This window comes from Alosa pseudoharengus, unplaced genomic scaffold (genome assembly GCF_046254945.1).
Source record: "Alosa pseudoharengus isolate Yale_2024_CS ecotype anadromous, Long Island Sound unplaced genomic scaffold, YU_APseudo_1.1 YU_APseudo_1.1_scf_15, whole genome shotgun sequence".
Lineage (NCBI taxonomy): Eukaryota > Metazoa > Chordata > Actinopteri > Clupeiformes > Clupeidae > Alosa > Alosa pseudoharengus.
The window spans coordinates 13,025,053-13,041,742 of NW_027468620.1; the positions used below are offsets into that span (position 1 = coordinate 13,025,053).

At 41.2% G+C, this 16,690-nt stretch overlaps 1 protein-coding gene across 1 annotated transcript in view; it reads right to left on the minus strand.

Annotated features, from left to right (window-relative positions):
• The window catches only part of slc2a15a (solute carrier family 2 member 15a), a 19,472-nt gene extending 7,971 nt beyond the window's left edge, over window positions 1-11,501 (minus strand). Inside the window, exons 1-7 of the mRNA XM_076285045.1 lie at window positions 11,457-11,501; window positions 9,950-10,048; window positions 7,740-7,900; window positions 5,339-5,463; window positions 2,869-3,014; window positions 2,486-2,618; window positions 1-166 (exon numbers count right to left, since the gene is read on the minus strand). The exon at window positions 1-166 is cut by the window's left edge and continues 22 nt beyond it. Of these exons, the coding sequence (XP_076141160.1) occupies window positions 1-166; window positions 2,486-2,618; window positions 2,869-3,014; window positions 5,339-5,463; window positions 7,740-7,900; window positions 9,950-10,048; window positions 11,457-11,501 (875 nt within the window). The remainder of the gene's footprint in view (window positions 167-2,485; window positions 2,619-2,868; window positions 3,015-5,338; window positions 5,464-7,739; window positions 7,901-9,949; window positions 10,049-11,456) is intronic.
• Between the last annotated feature and the right edge of the window lie 5,189 nt (window positions 11,502-16,690).

Below are 16,690 nucleotides of genomic sequence, written 5' to 3' on the forward strand. Positions count from 1 at the left end.
ATGCCGATGTTGATGACGACCACGGAGAGGACCTGCCAGCGGACGGAGCGGTCGAACAGGAGCGCCCACACCGACACGGTGTCCATCGAGGACAGGGAGCGCTGCTCCTCCTGCATCTCCTCGATCTCCGCCTGGATGTTACACCTGGCCCTGTACCACTTCAGAGCTGAGGAGACATGCACACAGAGACGTGCACTCACCTCAGACTGGGATGGTTTAGCAATCCACACACATAATCTGCCATTTATTTTAGCCTAGCAGCAGGATATTGCGCGGGATAAAACAACAGTAGACCTTCTTTGGAGATCTATGGCAGTACATGATAACATGGCAGAGGATGGCAGCGTTAACTCTGGTGATAGATAGATAGATAGATAGATAGAGATAGAGATAGATAGATACTTTATTGATCCCCAAGGGTAAATTCAGGGGGTCTCAGTAGCATACAGACATCACACACAACATGCACTTACAGCAGAAATGGTAAATATAAGTATAAGTATAAACATATAACCAAACTCCACTGTACAATAGAGACAGTAGGAGATAAGAAAAACTTACAAAACTAAATACTAAACATACTATATACAACCCCAATTCCAAAAAAGTTGGGACAAGGTACAAATTATAAATAAAAACAGAATGCAATGATGTGGATGTTTCAAATGTCCATATTTTATTCAGAATAGAACATAGATGACATATCAAATGTTTAAACTGAGAAAATGTATCATTTAAAGAGAAAAATTAGGTGATTTTAAATTCCATGGCAACAACACATCTCAAAAAAGTTGGGACAAGGCCATGTTTACCACTGTGTGGCATCCCCTCTTCTCTTTACAACAGTCTGTAAACGTCTGGGGACTGAAGAGACTAGTTGCTCAAGTTTAGGGATAGGAATGTTGTCCCATTCTTGTCTAATGTAGGATTCTAGTTGCTCAACTGTCTTAGGTCTTCTTTGTCGTATCTTCCGTTTTATGATGCGCCAAATGTTTTCTATGGGTGAAAGATCTGGACTGCAGGCTGGCCAGTTCAGTACCCGGATCCTTCTTCTGCGCAGCCATGATGTTGTAATTGATGCAGTATGTGGTTTGGCATTGTCTTGTTGGAAAATGCAAGGCCTTCCCTGAAAGAGACGTCGTCTGGATGGGAGCATATGTTCCTCTAGAACCTCAATATACCTTTCAGCATTGATGGTGTCTTTCCAGATGTGTAAGCTTCCCATGCCACATGCACTAATGCAGCCCCATACCATCAGAGATGCAGGCTTCTGAACTGAGCGCTGATAACAACTTGGGTTGTCCTTCTCTTCTTTAGTCCGGATGACACGGCGTCCCTGATTTCCGAAAAGAACTTCAAATTTTGATTTGTCTGACCACAGAACAGTTTTCCACTTTGCCACAGTCCATTTTAAATGAGCCTTGGCCCAGAGAAGACGTCTGCGCTTCTGGATCATGTTTATATACGGCTTCTTCTTTGAACTATAGAGTTTTAGCTGGCAACGGCGGATGGCACGGTGAATTGTGTTCACAGACAATGTTTTCTGGAAATATTCCTGAGCCCATTTTGTGATTTCCAATACAGAAGCATGCCTGTATTTGATGCAGTGTCGTTTAAGAGCCCGAAGATCACGGGCATCCAGTATGGTTTTCCGGCCTTGACCCTTACGCACAGAGATTTTTCCAGATTCTCTGAATCTTCGGATGATATTATGCACGGTAGATGATGATATGTTCAAACTCTTTCCAATTTTGCACTGTGGAACTCCTTTCTGATATTGCTCCACTATTTGTCGGCGCAGCATTAGGGGGATTGGTGATCCTCTGCCCATCTTTACTTCTGAGAGCCGCTGCCACTCCAAGATGCTCTTTTTATACCCAATCATGTTAATGACCTATTGCCAATTGACCTAATGAGTTGCAATTTGGTCTTCCAGCTGTTCCTTTTTTGTACATTTAACTTTTCCAGCCTCTTATTGCCCCCGTCCCAACTTTTTTGAGGTGTGTTGCTGTCATGAAATTCTAAATGAGCCAATATTTGGCATGAAATTTCAAAATGTTTCACTTTCAACATTTGATATGTTGTCTATGTTCTATTCTGAATACAACATAGGTTTTTGAGATTAGGAAATTCCGGCATTCCGTTTTTATTTACAATTTGTACCTTGTCCCAACTTTTTTGGAATCGGGGTTGTAAATTAAATGTAAAAAATCCAGTGTACTTGAGGGTGATCACGCATGAGACGCTTGAAGTGACAGGGCCTGTAGTTCTGTGTGCATGGTGAGGTGCTCAAGAGAGTGAGTGTCATGGTTTAGGTGCAAAAAGTAGTCCAACAGTAGTCCTTTAGTTATGTGTGCATGGTAAGGTGCTCAAGAGAGTGAGTGTCATGGTGAATATTGATATTGGATAAGACTAGTGCCACGGATGCTAGTATGCTAGTATGCTACTATTGCCGATATCCTTACTAGTATCTTGCTATTCTTACCTGTAATGGTGGCATGGACATTGTGCTTCTCAATGAGCAGGTAACGAGGACTCTCTGGAAACCATGGCAACATCATTAACTGGACAAAAGTGGGCACCACGACCAGGGAGAGGAACAGGGGCCAGTGCTCTTCCTGTCAATCAAGTACATAGCACATCACCATGGTTACCAATTTATCAATGTTTCTCTCTTCTCTTGGTTGTAAGGGCACACGTAAAGAAAGACAGGTGAAGAACAAAGGAAGGAAAAGGAAAATAACAAGCCACCTAGTACAAAACAGACACTGTGATATGTAGTCTTTTTCTGTTTCAGTTTGTTGTTCTTAGTGGACGCTTTTGTCCAAAGTGTCTGTGTACTATATGTGGGGCGGTTCAGTGTTCTACCTTTCCCAGGAGTTCGTGGAGGCCCAAGATCTGAGCGGTGAAGACCCCGGCACAGATGAAGATGCTAGGCATGAGGCCCAGGAAGCCCCTGAGGTTTTTGGGAGCGATTTCCCCCAGATACATGGGCACCACACTCAAAGAGATTCCTGTGGAGACAGCATCACCCTCATTACTTGTGCTGATATGGGCACTGCCAGACTCCACCTCAACTGAGTTGGTACTAGAAGTGCAGCCTGGAAACACATAACTAACAGGAGCTTCATTCACCAGAGTGCACACTGTAGTGCTTACAGGCAAACATGTGGAACAGTATATGTGGGAACAGCAAACCCTGCTCCAAAGTATGATTGACGAACACATTTTAATGAATGATTGGCTATTGAAAAATAAATATTACCAGCACTGTCTAATAAGCTGTCAGTACGCTTTTACTTTACTTTAAATCTTTGCAACAATGAAATGGCTTGACATTTCGGATTTTCTTCTATATGTCAGATATATCAGGTACTATCCGAAAACACTGCTTTGTGATATCTTACTGAGAACAGATAGACCTCTTTCAGGCAAGCAGATGCCACTGTACACCAGTGGATGAGCGCTATCCACAAGTATCCTTGACCCGTTATACCAGCAATCGCTGATTTTTGATGAGAGTCCGCAGGGTAAAGTTTTACAGGTCAGTTCTCTAAATGTTATAGACAGAGATGGGAAGTAATGAAGTACAAATACTTCGTTACTGTACTTAAGTGGATTTGTCAGATATTTTTACTTTACTTTACTATTTATTTTTGAGGCGACTTTTTACTTTTACTCCTTACATTTTAACACGAAAATCAGTACTTTTTACTCCTTACATTTGACAAAACTGGCTCGTTACTTTAGTTTTAAATAATTTCAGTGGAGTTACCATTATTATTTTTCACGTCATCAATAGCGGATGGGAATATAGCCTATGTTGCACTTTACGTACCACTTCAAGATGACTCGACAGATTTGGGCGGCATTCATTCGTGGCAAATCATTGCAGCTTGATGGCAGTAACGTTAACGTTAGCACGTAGTAGTATGTCTCAATTAAATTTAGTAAACGCAAGTAAACACAGTTTATCCACCTCTTATTAGAGTTTACCCACCTCTCAAAAGAGTTTATTCACCAATTACAACTGTTAACATTTAAAAATAACACTGTATTATCCACAATAACAATATGTACACTCATCAACACTCTATGAACCATTTATTGCCACTTGTATTGTTATAAACATTGGACAATAACCTCCACCATCATCAAACATGTTCTAAATGCCTTTTCTAAAAATCTGATACCACATGGCGCAGTCCACCTTGATGCCATGCCATGAACCATGATCACAGAATTCATAGTTTACCCACCTCTTATTTTACCACTACATTCCTGGTCTTGAAATATTCACAGGAATCCATAGGAATTAAATATTTGTGTTGTTTTATCCAATATTAGTTGTGCAGATATATAATCCATCTTATACACACCCATAAAGCCAACAAAGAAAATGCAAAGATGGAGACTTTTGTGTAATTATTCCATTTTGTTTAGTCATTCTATATCAGAACCTGACATACAATCCAAATAGTCTACAAGAAACCTCAGAAATGCATACTTTTATTGTCAGTATGCATTTTGGGGTAGTTTCCAGGGCATTACAAAACGCATAAGCATACCTTGGCAAATAATGGTCTAAAGTTCTAATTTTTCATTCTATATTGATCTACTTTTGCACACAGCTTCGCAAGACCTGGTGCTAGGGCTCAGTTGTGTTTCTAAAATCATATCAAGTGACCTACAAGGCTGAAATGTGGTCATTTCAGAGAAGCTTGTTATCCGGCAGAAAGAAAAAACAATATTCTAGGCTCTGTAACTCTGTGCCATTGCTTTCTAAGAAACTACAGGATCGATCTTGGCCTTCTAAAGATGTCCAGCATTTGATGGTAGGCCAAAAGAACACACTGCCCTCTGAAGTAGGCAGTGCAATGTTGGGGGGGGAAGCCTAGAAATGGCCCAACAGGTTATGGGAAGATTTAAAAAGAGAGACTGGCACTCTTGCACTCTAGTAACATTTGTATGGTCCAGGTACTGTTGCATAAAAAATGGTTGGACTATGGACTACTTTTACTTTTATACTTTAAGTAAATTTCCAAGCCTGTACTTTGTGACTTTTACTTGAGTAAATAAGTTAATCAATACTTCTAATTTTACCAGAGTATTTTTTAACACAAGTATTTGTACTTCTACTTGAGTACGGGAAGTGAGTACTTTTGCCATCTCTGGTTATAGACCCTTTCAACAAGAAAAACAAAAACAATGCTTGAACGTTCTATTTGGTTCCCAATCTACTTCCGCTTCATTAAGATAACATATGGAATGTTAAAACGGAAGCCTTGTGGGAACAACTATGATGCTGATAATGGAACTCTCTTGAAACGGTCAATACCTGAGTGGATCCCGGTGACGAGTCGGCCGAACATGACCATCTCTGGTGAGCCACAGATTCGGCTGAAGCCCATGAGAGAGCCGGCGATGAACACCAGAATGGTGGAGTTGACAATAGTCCCTTTCCTGAGAGAGAGAGAGAGACGGAGAGACAAAAAGGGTTAGGGGAAGAGAGACAAGCACCACACAATTGATTACCTGCCCATAACTCGCTCATAATGTCTAGTTTATGTCTCAAAAGTGAAACATTATGATAATAAAAATGCCAGTACCACCAATATGTTACCAAGACAACCATATTAATATAAAATTATATCCTGGATGAGTAGGCTACTGTATTTATTTCCAAATATGCTTTTCACTGTATCTCTTCCACTCACAGTAATGTATCAACAGCTGTAACAGATTTTTGCACGTCTCCATCTACCAGATATTATTTTCTAGTTTTCTTTTTCTAGTTAAAATGAGAATTTCCATTCAACATGCCTCCACGTAATACAATGATTGAGACAGACAATCAGACAATAGGTTATAACAACAAACACAGCATGTTGAGAAACAATTTGACAGTCTTGAATGGCATGAAATATGATCAAATCATAATTATTACGGGCATTTCATTTTGGGAGGTAGGAAAAATGTGGGTCGGGGAGTGATTGAATAGCGCTCTCCCATGTCCACTCTTAAGCAAGGCACCTAACCCCAAACTGCTCCCCGCATGCCACTGCAATGGCTGCCCGCTGCTCCAGGTGTTTGGGTGTGCTCACTACTCACTGTTCCTGGTGTAGGTATGTGTTCACTAACCACAGATGGGTCAAATACAGCAGAAGAATTTTATTATATGAAAAATCTATCAGTTTTACATTCGGATTGACACATAATCAAAACTGCTTTAACCCACAGGCATGCCACCGAAATGATGATTGCTGTTATGATGTGCACAAGCCACTACAGAACTTAAAAAGGAAGATCCAAGGAGCCAAGGAGCAGGACCCGAGCACTCAATGCTTAAAGTGATTTTTATTAGTGCAAACTGACTAACGTTTCGACGCCAATGCGTCTTCTTCAGAGTTAGGCATGGGCGTCGAAACGTTAGCCTCAACCAGGCTGAAGCGCAAGTGACCTGAGAGTGACTGACAACAACTGTAATAATTCATAGCTTGGTGTAACAACAAATTAATATTTTGTATCTACCGGTATATACATTAATTGATAATTAACACATTAATTACACATCAATTAATATATTATTATTAATACAAAAATATAATGATGTTATAAAAAGTGTTACCGAATCATGAATTAATTCAAATTGTATAATAAATATATATATAATAACTCTGTCCCCTCAATCCACACTGGTCCACAGCAGACTGCCCATGATGCTCAGAACATGTAGTGGTCTGTCCCACGCCTGTGTACCTACCAGCTACTGACCATTACCTCAGGACACTAATCTCCCATATTCATCCTCAGGAGTTTAACTATCCAAACCACACAATTGATGGTCCTCGACCGCGACCACAGAGAGGAGTGTAAAACTATGCGGGCTAATGCAGTTCCTTGATTAGTTCTATCAGGTGGTAAACTTCCTTCCTGATTTATTGTTTGGGCCCCACCGTGTTTGGCGATTCAGGACCCCCCATACCCATACCCATACACACACACACACACACACGCACACACACACAAATACACATACACACATGCATAATGCCAATAAAGCATTGTGCTGCGATGAAATTGATTAGGACAATAAATAGGCTCGTGAATCATTGTCTTCCATTTGCATTTAAATGTCCACTTCACTGCAGAGCGAACGTACCGCGCCTTTGAAAGGGAGGGAAGAGATGGCTGTCTGGGGGGGTTTAATGCCTGACTGTGCACTGCCAAACAGCCAGCATCACCGTGGATGTAAACTGCCATAGAGCATAAATGATGAAGTAATTTACAGCAATTACTTACTTTTATACCTATTTTACTCTAATTCCAGGCGTTCATAAGCCAGCAACGAATAAAACCCACCAATCCCACGGAAGAATCTTATGAAAAAACTCATCACTTATTGCTGTTTTCCTATTAACTTCTCAGGCGGGAAGCTATAAACTCTTTGTACTGAAAGAAGTTTGTTATCTGTAGGCACAGTAAACTGGTCTCTTGGCTCTAATGAACGCAGGATGCCATTGCCACTAAAACTCAAGGTCATCTGAATGGGTTGGGGTAATCACTACACACGGTAATGGCCAAAGCCTAGAGACACTCTGGTGGTTTAAACAGAGGCTGGCACAGGCCTGATGTTAGCACTGCGGGTGCCCTTGTGTGTGTGTGTGTGTGTGTGTGTGTGTGTGTGTGTGTGTGTGTGTGTGTGTGTGTGTGTGTGTGTGTGTGTGTGTATGGCATACCTTCCAAATTTGGTGACCAGGATGCCCACCATCAAGGATCCGATGAGCCCCCCGATGGCAAAGACGGACACGGTGAGAGAGTACATAAGGGTCAGCGCTTCCCCGTCTAGCCCGGAGCCATTCCGGCTCATCACCGTCCGGTTGTAGAAGTCCTTAATATACTGACAGAGAGAGAGAGAGAGAGAGAGAGAGAAAGAGGCTTAACACTTCACTTCTCTAATAGACAATTGTCTTACCATCTCACATACAGCATTAAAGGGAGAGAGAGAAAGAGAGGGAGAGAGAGAGAAAGAGAAAAGGAGAGTGAGTGGTATGGACAGAAAGAAAAAAAGATGAACAGAAGTAAAAGAGATACTGTGCCTGTTTCTAACTACTATGCATATGATGCATGCATCATAATAAGAGCACAATGATTTTATACCGTGAGCAACACAACCAATAACAGCAACAACAGCAACAAAAAAAAAAAAGCTAAACAAACGTCTGATCAACAAAGGCCCTTCCTCAGCTTGACCAGTCCAAAAGACCTTTGAAATGAGAGCGCGTCCACTTGGCCGGCATCCTCCTTCCCAGCGGTCTAATTAGCGAGGTAGGAACAGAGCCAGACCAAGTGTACACTCTCATGTGACGTCCGCTTCTTTTTTTCGAGCACTCTATCCATCCTCGTCTCTTCTGGCCCTCTGTCTTTTCAGGTGACCAGCTAATCAAATTCCACAGGACTCCCACATTGTATTTTTTCCCCCTGCAACTTGACAGAGACTCATTCTCCTCACGCAAATTGCTGTTCATTCAAGAGGCAAGAACTTACTTACTGTACAATCTCTATATGTGTTAGCGTCTCAGAGTCACACTTTTCCTAGTTATGCTTTCAAGGCCTTTAGGGTCAGAAAACATATCTATGTATCCTGAAATAACCAAATGACTGCAGTTCAATGTGGGTCAAGTCCCTGGCTGATGGACAGAGATGGACACAATAATCGTGAACCATACCAAGAGGGCATGAGACAATTTAAACTCAATAAGTGTATCACAGGACCAGCACGCTTTCATTAAGTGTTGCATAACTAACTGTAATAGAATTCTGAACTTCTGTTTGATACACTCTCGTGTCAGCAAATGTATTCTTAATAATGGAAAGTTAAAGGCACACCATTTCTCAACAGTGTTGTTCCTATCTATGCATGGAGCATTCCAGAGGGAACCGAGTACAGGGATAGACATCCATATCGAATATGTACCAATCTGCAAAGACTGGTCCATAGTTGGGTCCATCAGGGCGCTTTTTAAGGTGCTTCACAAAAGGTGTAGTTCACAATTGACTGGAAATCCACGTATCAGCTGTGAATGTGCCCAGTGGCCGGCATTCTAGTTATGTGTGTCACAGGCACGCCAGTGTGCTGCGATTCCGGAATACAGTAATCACTGACGATGGCTTGCTCCAGCAAAGGAAAGGGCTGAAGAATCCTATGGAATCTGTGTGAGGCACATTCCCTCGGCCTAGCCAGCGCTGAGGTTACAGAGGCCAGACTCATCCTGGGACCATCCCATCCGCATTCCTGATCTGATGACACATGTGGCCCACCAAATAAAGCCTGAAAAGCTTCTCTGTTAACCAGGGAAGATTTGGAGGTGATACCGTCTTCTTCAAAATGCCACTTGTATGTAAGAAAGTTGGGCCTGTTATGCTGAAGTATGTACAAATGTCCACACGACTGTTAACTGGGGCTTTATCAGAGAAACTGTATTAATAAATAGACACATTTATATTTCTTTTCCAACCCACATGTAAGCAACATAATCAGATTTAGAAGTTTGTTTGTAAACAATAGTTCTACACTACTCCATTTTGGAGAAGCGTAGGCATGCGTTCCAGGGCGCTCCAGAGTGTCATCACTTCCAAATAGGCCTATTAGAATAGTCCAGAGCTACATGGGAGAAGGGCCTCAGTTCACTCTCTATCATTTGTATGATTCCAGCCAATGACTGTGTATACTGTATATAGTCATTGGGTCCAAAACAACAATAATCTTCTATATAAGAGGCCATTTACTGTAACAATAATGTTCAACTTGAGAGACTAAATTTAACTAAAAATTAAGCTAAAACACCAGTTATACTGCCCTCTAAGTCACATGGATTAACATTTAAAATATCTAACCAACAAGGGGGAAAACAAATAAAATAAAATGTAAAAAGGTTTATACTCTTACCTTTGATGGAGAGTTGACCACAGCCAAGTTATAGCCATAGAGCATGGAACTACCAAAGGAGGTGAGAAATGCAACCGCCAATAACGAGCCAGTAAGATGCTGCATAAAAGCGAAAAAAATAAATAACTGAGTAACAAATAAATAAACAGATAAATAGATAGGAGGACTGACAAACTGATAAGAGGACCAACCGTTATGACCTCTGAGATATAGAGGTCACATTGTGTTCCTGGGCTGTTAATACTGCAATATAATTCGTTCCATATTAAACTCTATGGCTGTTGACGCAAAATAGACATCAAGGTGCCTTGCATTATCCATGTTTAGAAGAACAGTACAGATATCATATGTCTGATGCAGACGTAGAATCATACTTTTAGTGTCAAAGTAACCCACTAGTGAGAAATGCAGAACATTAACCCACATATTAGAATATTGGACATAATGCTCTATTCCACTTTCTCTCACCTGGTTACAAGGGGTTATACCAATAATGAATGTTAACCAGTAAGCATTACTACAAGAGTATAGTGTGGTGTAATAGACGCAAAGTAAGCCTATTAGGGAAAGCATGAATCTCAAGCTGTGAGAAAAAAGCTTGGATATTGTTGAGCAGCTTAGCTGGCCTGCTTCTGTACCACACTGGCAGTTGTTAAACTGTACACTGGTTGTTGTTACACTGCACACACAGTAGTAACCCATATTCACAAGAACTTTTTGCAATCTGTGAACTTTGGTAGAATGTAGTGTAGGCTATTATCATAGGCCTAATATCTTTGTGTTCGCACAATCTGTTATTACATGACTCCAACACTACTGGTTGTCAGTTGTAGGGAGATGAGGATGAAAGAGAGGGAGAGAGAGAGGGAGAGAGAGACGCTATCACGCACAGGAACTTGACTGAGATGGAGCTGGAGAGCTCTGATCATGGGCGGAAAACTTAATTTGGAGCTGTAAGTGGTCAGATGCGGCTACTTATGCATACAACACACGTGAGAGCCGATGCTAAGACAATGTCTTGTGACATTTAATCAGCGGTATGTCCCACTTATCTGATGCGCAGAACAAAGATGACTGAAGCTCACTGGTTGTTTGATTAATGGAGCTGGGTATCAAATTAATCAATATTATTAATCTTGCCTGAAGCAGAAATAGAACACTATATGATTTCAATGCACGGCACAAGTCATATCAGACCGAAAACAAAACTGACATTTCTGATATGTGACTGTAGATTAATTTTCAAAATTCAACATATATTTTAACAATGCCCACAACATCAATTTGGCTAGGGTTACGCTGTAAGTAGGCTACAGTTATACTCAGTTGGTCTACATTTGGGAGATGATGCAGACTTAAAGACTCCTCATCAGAATGCAGAATATAGCCTAGTAGTCTATATTCCATTCATACCAATTAGCGAGCATCTACAAAAAGCTGATTCGACGTACGTGTTATACACATTGGTTAACAGTCTAGTTTACGTTGCTTAATTAAAAATGCTTACCGATGTGATCCTCCCAGGTGGCGTTATTAAAACTTCCTCAGCCATTTATACACTGTTGAATCTACGAAGGCAAAATCCCAGACTTAAACGAAGAAGAACTTGACCTAAAAAGTTGACTTTACGACTACTTTCAGTTGAGACTACCGGCATTACAACTAGATAAGTTCATTTTGGAAGGGCAGGCGTGGTCATGTTCGATTTGCCGGCGGAGGACCCATTAAGGATTAGTGAGCGATGGTCGGTCCTGTCATCCCAAGCATGGCAATGTCTATCCTGCCCCGTCTTCTTCCTCGGTAGCAGTGGCCTTGTGGCCCGCGTAATGAGCAGAATCATGTGATGGAGAGCAACGTGATTCTGAGAGAAAGGCTGCTGAAATCAATTAGCTAAGTGAATTTACAAAGACCGCGGTTACTGCGACGGGAGCCAATGGAAACTCTGTGAGTTGAGTTACCTACAGTATAAGGACACGGCTACATTTCTCAACGCTGATATCTGTTTATAGTCTGAACGCGAACGCGTGTTGGATCTAAACATTGCACGCCTTAGTCTGCCAATTGAATGAGTTTAATCATAATCTGAAATTGGGGATGTATTTGGGTCCATGTATTTGGGTCCAGGTTTAGATAGTAGGCCCATCCTATAGGGTACTACTGTAGGGGCCCCCATAATGAAATCCATTCGATTATCTCTGCACTGATGTGCTGAGATCAGGGGCCATAGCCTAATTTCTTTCCATGGAAATGCACTTACTTACAACTTTCAAATGATCTAACTTGTAGGTTAGACGGGCCATGCCTCAATTGAGTGTAGTTTGAGGAAAAATGTAAAGCATACTATGCAAGTAGACTTACATGTGTTATAAGCATTGTGTATAAATATATTTAAACCAGTTTTCTACTGATAGCCTACATGTAGCATGATGTCCCTACATTGAAAGACATTTATTATTAAATTATATGTATTGGTTACATACCCATTATAAACATATTTATCACATTCATTGAAGGGTATGGTATTTAGCAGACACTTTTATCCAAAGTAATTTTCAGTATTAGAATAGATTAACTTTAAATAAAGATTTAACCTTTTTCTCCTTTTTGTGGAGCTTGGATCTAGATCTGTAATATTGACATGGTAATCTGAACCATGAGGCACTCAACTAATGCAAATTATGGGTGTTGTCTCTCAATTATGTACATAATAAGAGTAGGTGACCATGAGCGTCAAACTCCACGTGCTCCCCACTGAAAGCCTGAGGTCGGCTGCTGTCATCATATGATTCCCTTCCTGGGTATGATGCTGCCTTGTGGGCTACTAATCAATTAGGATTCCGCATAAGCGAGAGATCAACCAGACCCTAACTCCACACCCCACCCTGCCATGCTGACTCGGCCGACTAAGTAAGCAAGTGTGCCTAATGGTTGACATGACAGCAATTTGAAAAGAGGAAATCAGTGGTAATGACGTAAAACTGGAATGCGAGTATATTAATCTTGCTCCTGTTTAGTTGACCACTTCATCTCCTGCTTGGATATGGGCTGTGTTTTCTCCTTTGTACGCCTGATTTGACTTTTGGGTCATTCTGTGTCAAATTATCGTGATATTCATTATCATTAACATGGTTGTTCAATTTCAGTAAACATAGTATTTACATTAAATAAGGAGCTGGAAAAGACCTTTAAAACGATATTAAAGCCATTTCTCTGAAATTGAGGGAGATATGGTAAGTCAAAGTCATAGTCCCCCTTCTAAATAATTCAAACTTCATTAGGCCAAATCTCCCTTAATATTGAGCCAACTGATTTCAGTTTCATGGCTTTCTTATATGTCCGAATCAGCATTCTAAGTTTCATTCAAATCTGTGGCAATGCGGTCCAAAAATGTGATGATTTGATACGCAATGGCCCTTTTACTAATATGAAGTCATGGAGCCAATCAAAGGGAATGGGGAGAATCTAATCATACATTAGCCCAGCATGCATTCATACCCTCTGTCTCCTTAGGGGACAAGAAAGGAGGTTCTACATAGTGGACAACACAACACTGCTATGGCCACCACAACACTGTGAAGGTCTAAGTCTAAAACAAAGTAAGTATAAGTGTATATATATATAAGTATAAATATAAGTAAGTATAAGTATATATACTCTTTTGATCCTGTGAGGGGAATTCGGTCTCTGCATTTATCCCAATCCGTGAATAACACTCAGCACACAGTGAACACACAGTGAGGTGAAACACACACTAATCCCGGCGCAGTGAGCTGCCTACAACAACAACGGCGCTCGGGGAGCAGTGAGGGGTTAGGTGCCTTGCTCAATGGGTGAATAGTGTACTCTGTAAAGCACTTTGAGTGCTTGGAGGGGTACTCCATTTAGCAGTCCGTTTACCATTAATAGATATCCTATGATATTTGTGTAAACCTGAGGATTGTAATTCAAAGCTGCAGTTGTGATTGTGATGATTCTGAAGTCCAGAATCTTGGAAGGTCAAGAAGTGAGTCCCTTCCGAGTCAAACATTCAGTGATGAAGCAGTCTTTGCTTATTTTGGTAAGTGGATTCACTGGTTATTCGTCATATAGGGCTTGAGGAGTTGTTGACATCTACATTGTTAGCACTCTCTTTTCTGCATTTGGGAGGTGGGGAGGTTAAACCATCCAAGCACCTCTGTTGTTTTTTCTTCTGTTTATTCATCCTTCCATCAACCTCTTCATCTCAGTCTCCATCCATCTATCCTTTCAGTAAAGAGCTCTACCATTTGTCTTCCTTGGGGCAGCGCCCGTCAGACTTTTCTCCTTAACTCTGAGGCATTTATGAGGTCTGGGAGATTGACAGCTGAAATGGTTCTGGGACTATTTCAGACTCGAGCTTGAGCCAGGCACCTCGGTTGGGAAAATGAGCTCAGTGGCTTGAGTCCAGCCGCTCACTCTCTTTGATGCTGACCTCAGTGCACGTGCAAAAAGATTGAGTAAGGCACAGTTGTAACTCTAGTCCTGTGTTACTCATGCAGTTCCATAAAAATTGTGAAGACACTATAGTTTGTTGAGAAGGGAAGAATATTGGTATTGCGAGCTAGAATTAAATAGCTTTTCATTGCTAAGCTACTGTTCAGGTGCTTGACTGATATGAGGGTTATTTCTTTGTGAGGCCTTACTGTGGACATGACTGTATAGAAGGTACTATGAATTTATACTATAAAATCTATGCTTGTCAAATGGCAAGGCAAAAGTATGCTAGTCTTTTGCCATATCCCCAGAATACACACATTTAAATTGTCATGAAGAGGTAATGAATAGAAACAAAGCCATAAAGATGGTCATCAGTGTTGATGAAATCCTTAGAAATTATTCTTCAGAAATGAATCTGTTTATAAAACAATTATGATCAGATCTACTAACAATCCATAAAACAATTATCATGACATCTAGCAATAATTAGCATACCATGATAAACCAAAGATGTACAGTACAACCAAGGCCGTAGTCATGATGTCAACATTGGGGGGGACCAAATATGTGGTGGGGTCTGAGGGACCCCCAAACAGAATGCGGAAAGAAAACAGAAAGTTTGAAAGGGACAGGATTCAGGAATAGGCTACTAAGACAGGCCCCTCTTCTGTCTGACTCACCTCATGTTACCCCTGTATGCATTATAGACTGGCTTCTGACAGAAATTACGTTTTGTGCCAACATGTAGAAACACTAGGCCTACTACAGCCTTTAATTAGTGAATGGAGGTGCAAATTCCTTTCTTTGGTTATTGTCCGCGATTCACATTAACTAGGCTATCATGTATTGTAAACATCGCCACATTTGATCACGTTTTGCCTGCATGGATGCGCGATTAAGTGCGCATCTAAATATAATATGCCAGATGCAACAATCATTTCTAAGAGGCCTATACACGGTAATTTCTGGCATTACTACTAGCATATGAATGCATTATTTATGTTGAAAGACGTGAAAGAAATGACACAGGCTTGCACAAATTCATAATTTAAAATAAAACGTTTCACTTTCGCTATCATTGCGAGAATAGGCTACAATATGGAAAATGTTCCCTTTCAGTCTGATCGACTCCAAACATGTATGGGATTTCTTTAGCCTGTGCTACACCTTTCCAAGAAGTTTTGTGAAAAGTGTTCCGGTAGCTTTTGCGATATTGTTGACAGCACTACCTCACCGCAGGGTGCAGTAAATGGAAGCTTTTGATAGCGCACGCCACTAACGAAAAACGGAAAATCACCAGGACAAACCACTCAGGGGTGTAGGCTACTCTGGAACCATAGGTTTGTGCGTTATTTACGTTTGATTACATTTCAGATACGTGTTGGTTTCCTGTAGGCCTAGTATAGCGCTTTATTCTTTCTTTATTTTTCTATGTTCGAATATTGGGGGGGACATTTTGGTCATATTTGAATATTGGGGGGGACACGTCCCCCTCAATGTCTATGGTGACTACGGCCCTGAGTACAACAGAGCTTCTCTTCCCTTTCCAAGCGAGAGTTTTAGCTGAAAACAGTGATGGCAGACTCCTACCTGCATTCCCTGCCCTCCGCATCGAGCCATCAGAGACACTGACCCTTTTGTCCAAGTGTAGATATTTCTCAGATGCTTGCAGGGTGTGGGCTAACACAGCCAGCAGGTCCATGTGAGACGGAATCTAATCTGAGGAGACAATTGTCTTTTTATGGCTTGCAGGAGGTTGCCCTTGAACAGAGATAAACTTAGAACATATCATCACTGGTCACGCTTTACTTTGATAGTCTGCCCTCAGACTATCTACAGATGCTCTACAAACGATCTGTTGACACTATGTTAACTACAATATATGGTTAAGGTTAAGGTTAGGGATTCAATTTGGTTATGGTGATGTTCAGTAATTGTTCACAAACAATTTTACATACTGAACTTGAATGTTAACAGATGATCTGTTAAGACTCTGAGGGCCTTCTAGTGAAGTGTTATCGTTACCAGACATCAGTCGATAACCTTCTCACCTCATCCTCCCTCTCTCACTCCTTTTCTCTTTAATTAGCTGATTGTGGGAACAAGAGAAAGAGGGAACGTTTTTGGGCATATCTTGGCAGAGGTGACTGACCCGGTAATTTCTGACCTCATCGTGCCCTCAGCCAACGTTCGCCTGTGCGACTACGATGCACCACAAATGAAATCAGACAGGACCCGACGCTCATTACGTGACCTGAGAGATCTCTTGTGCTGCACTTCCACACT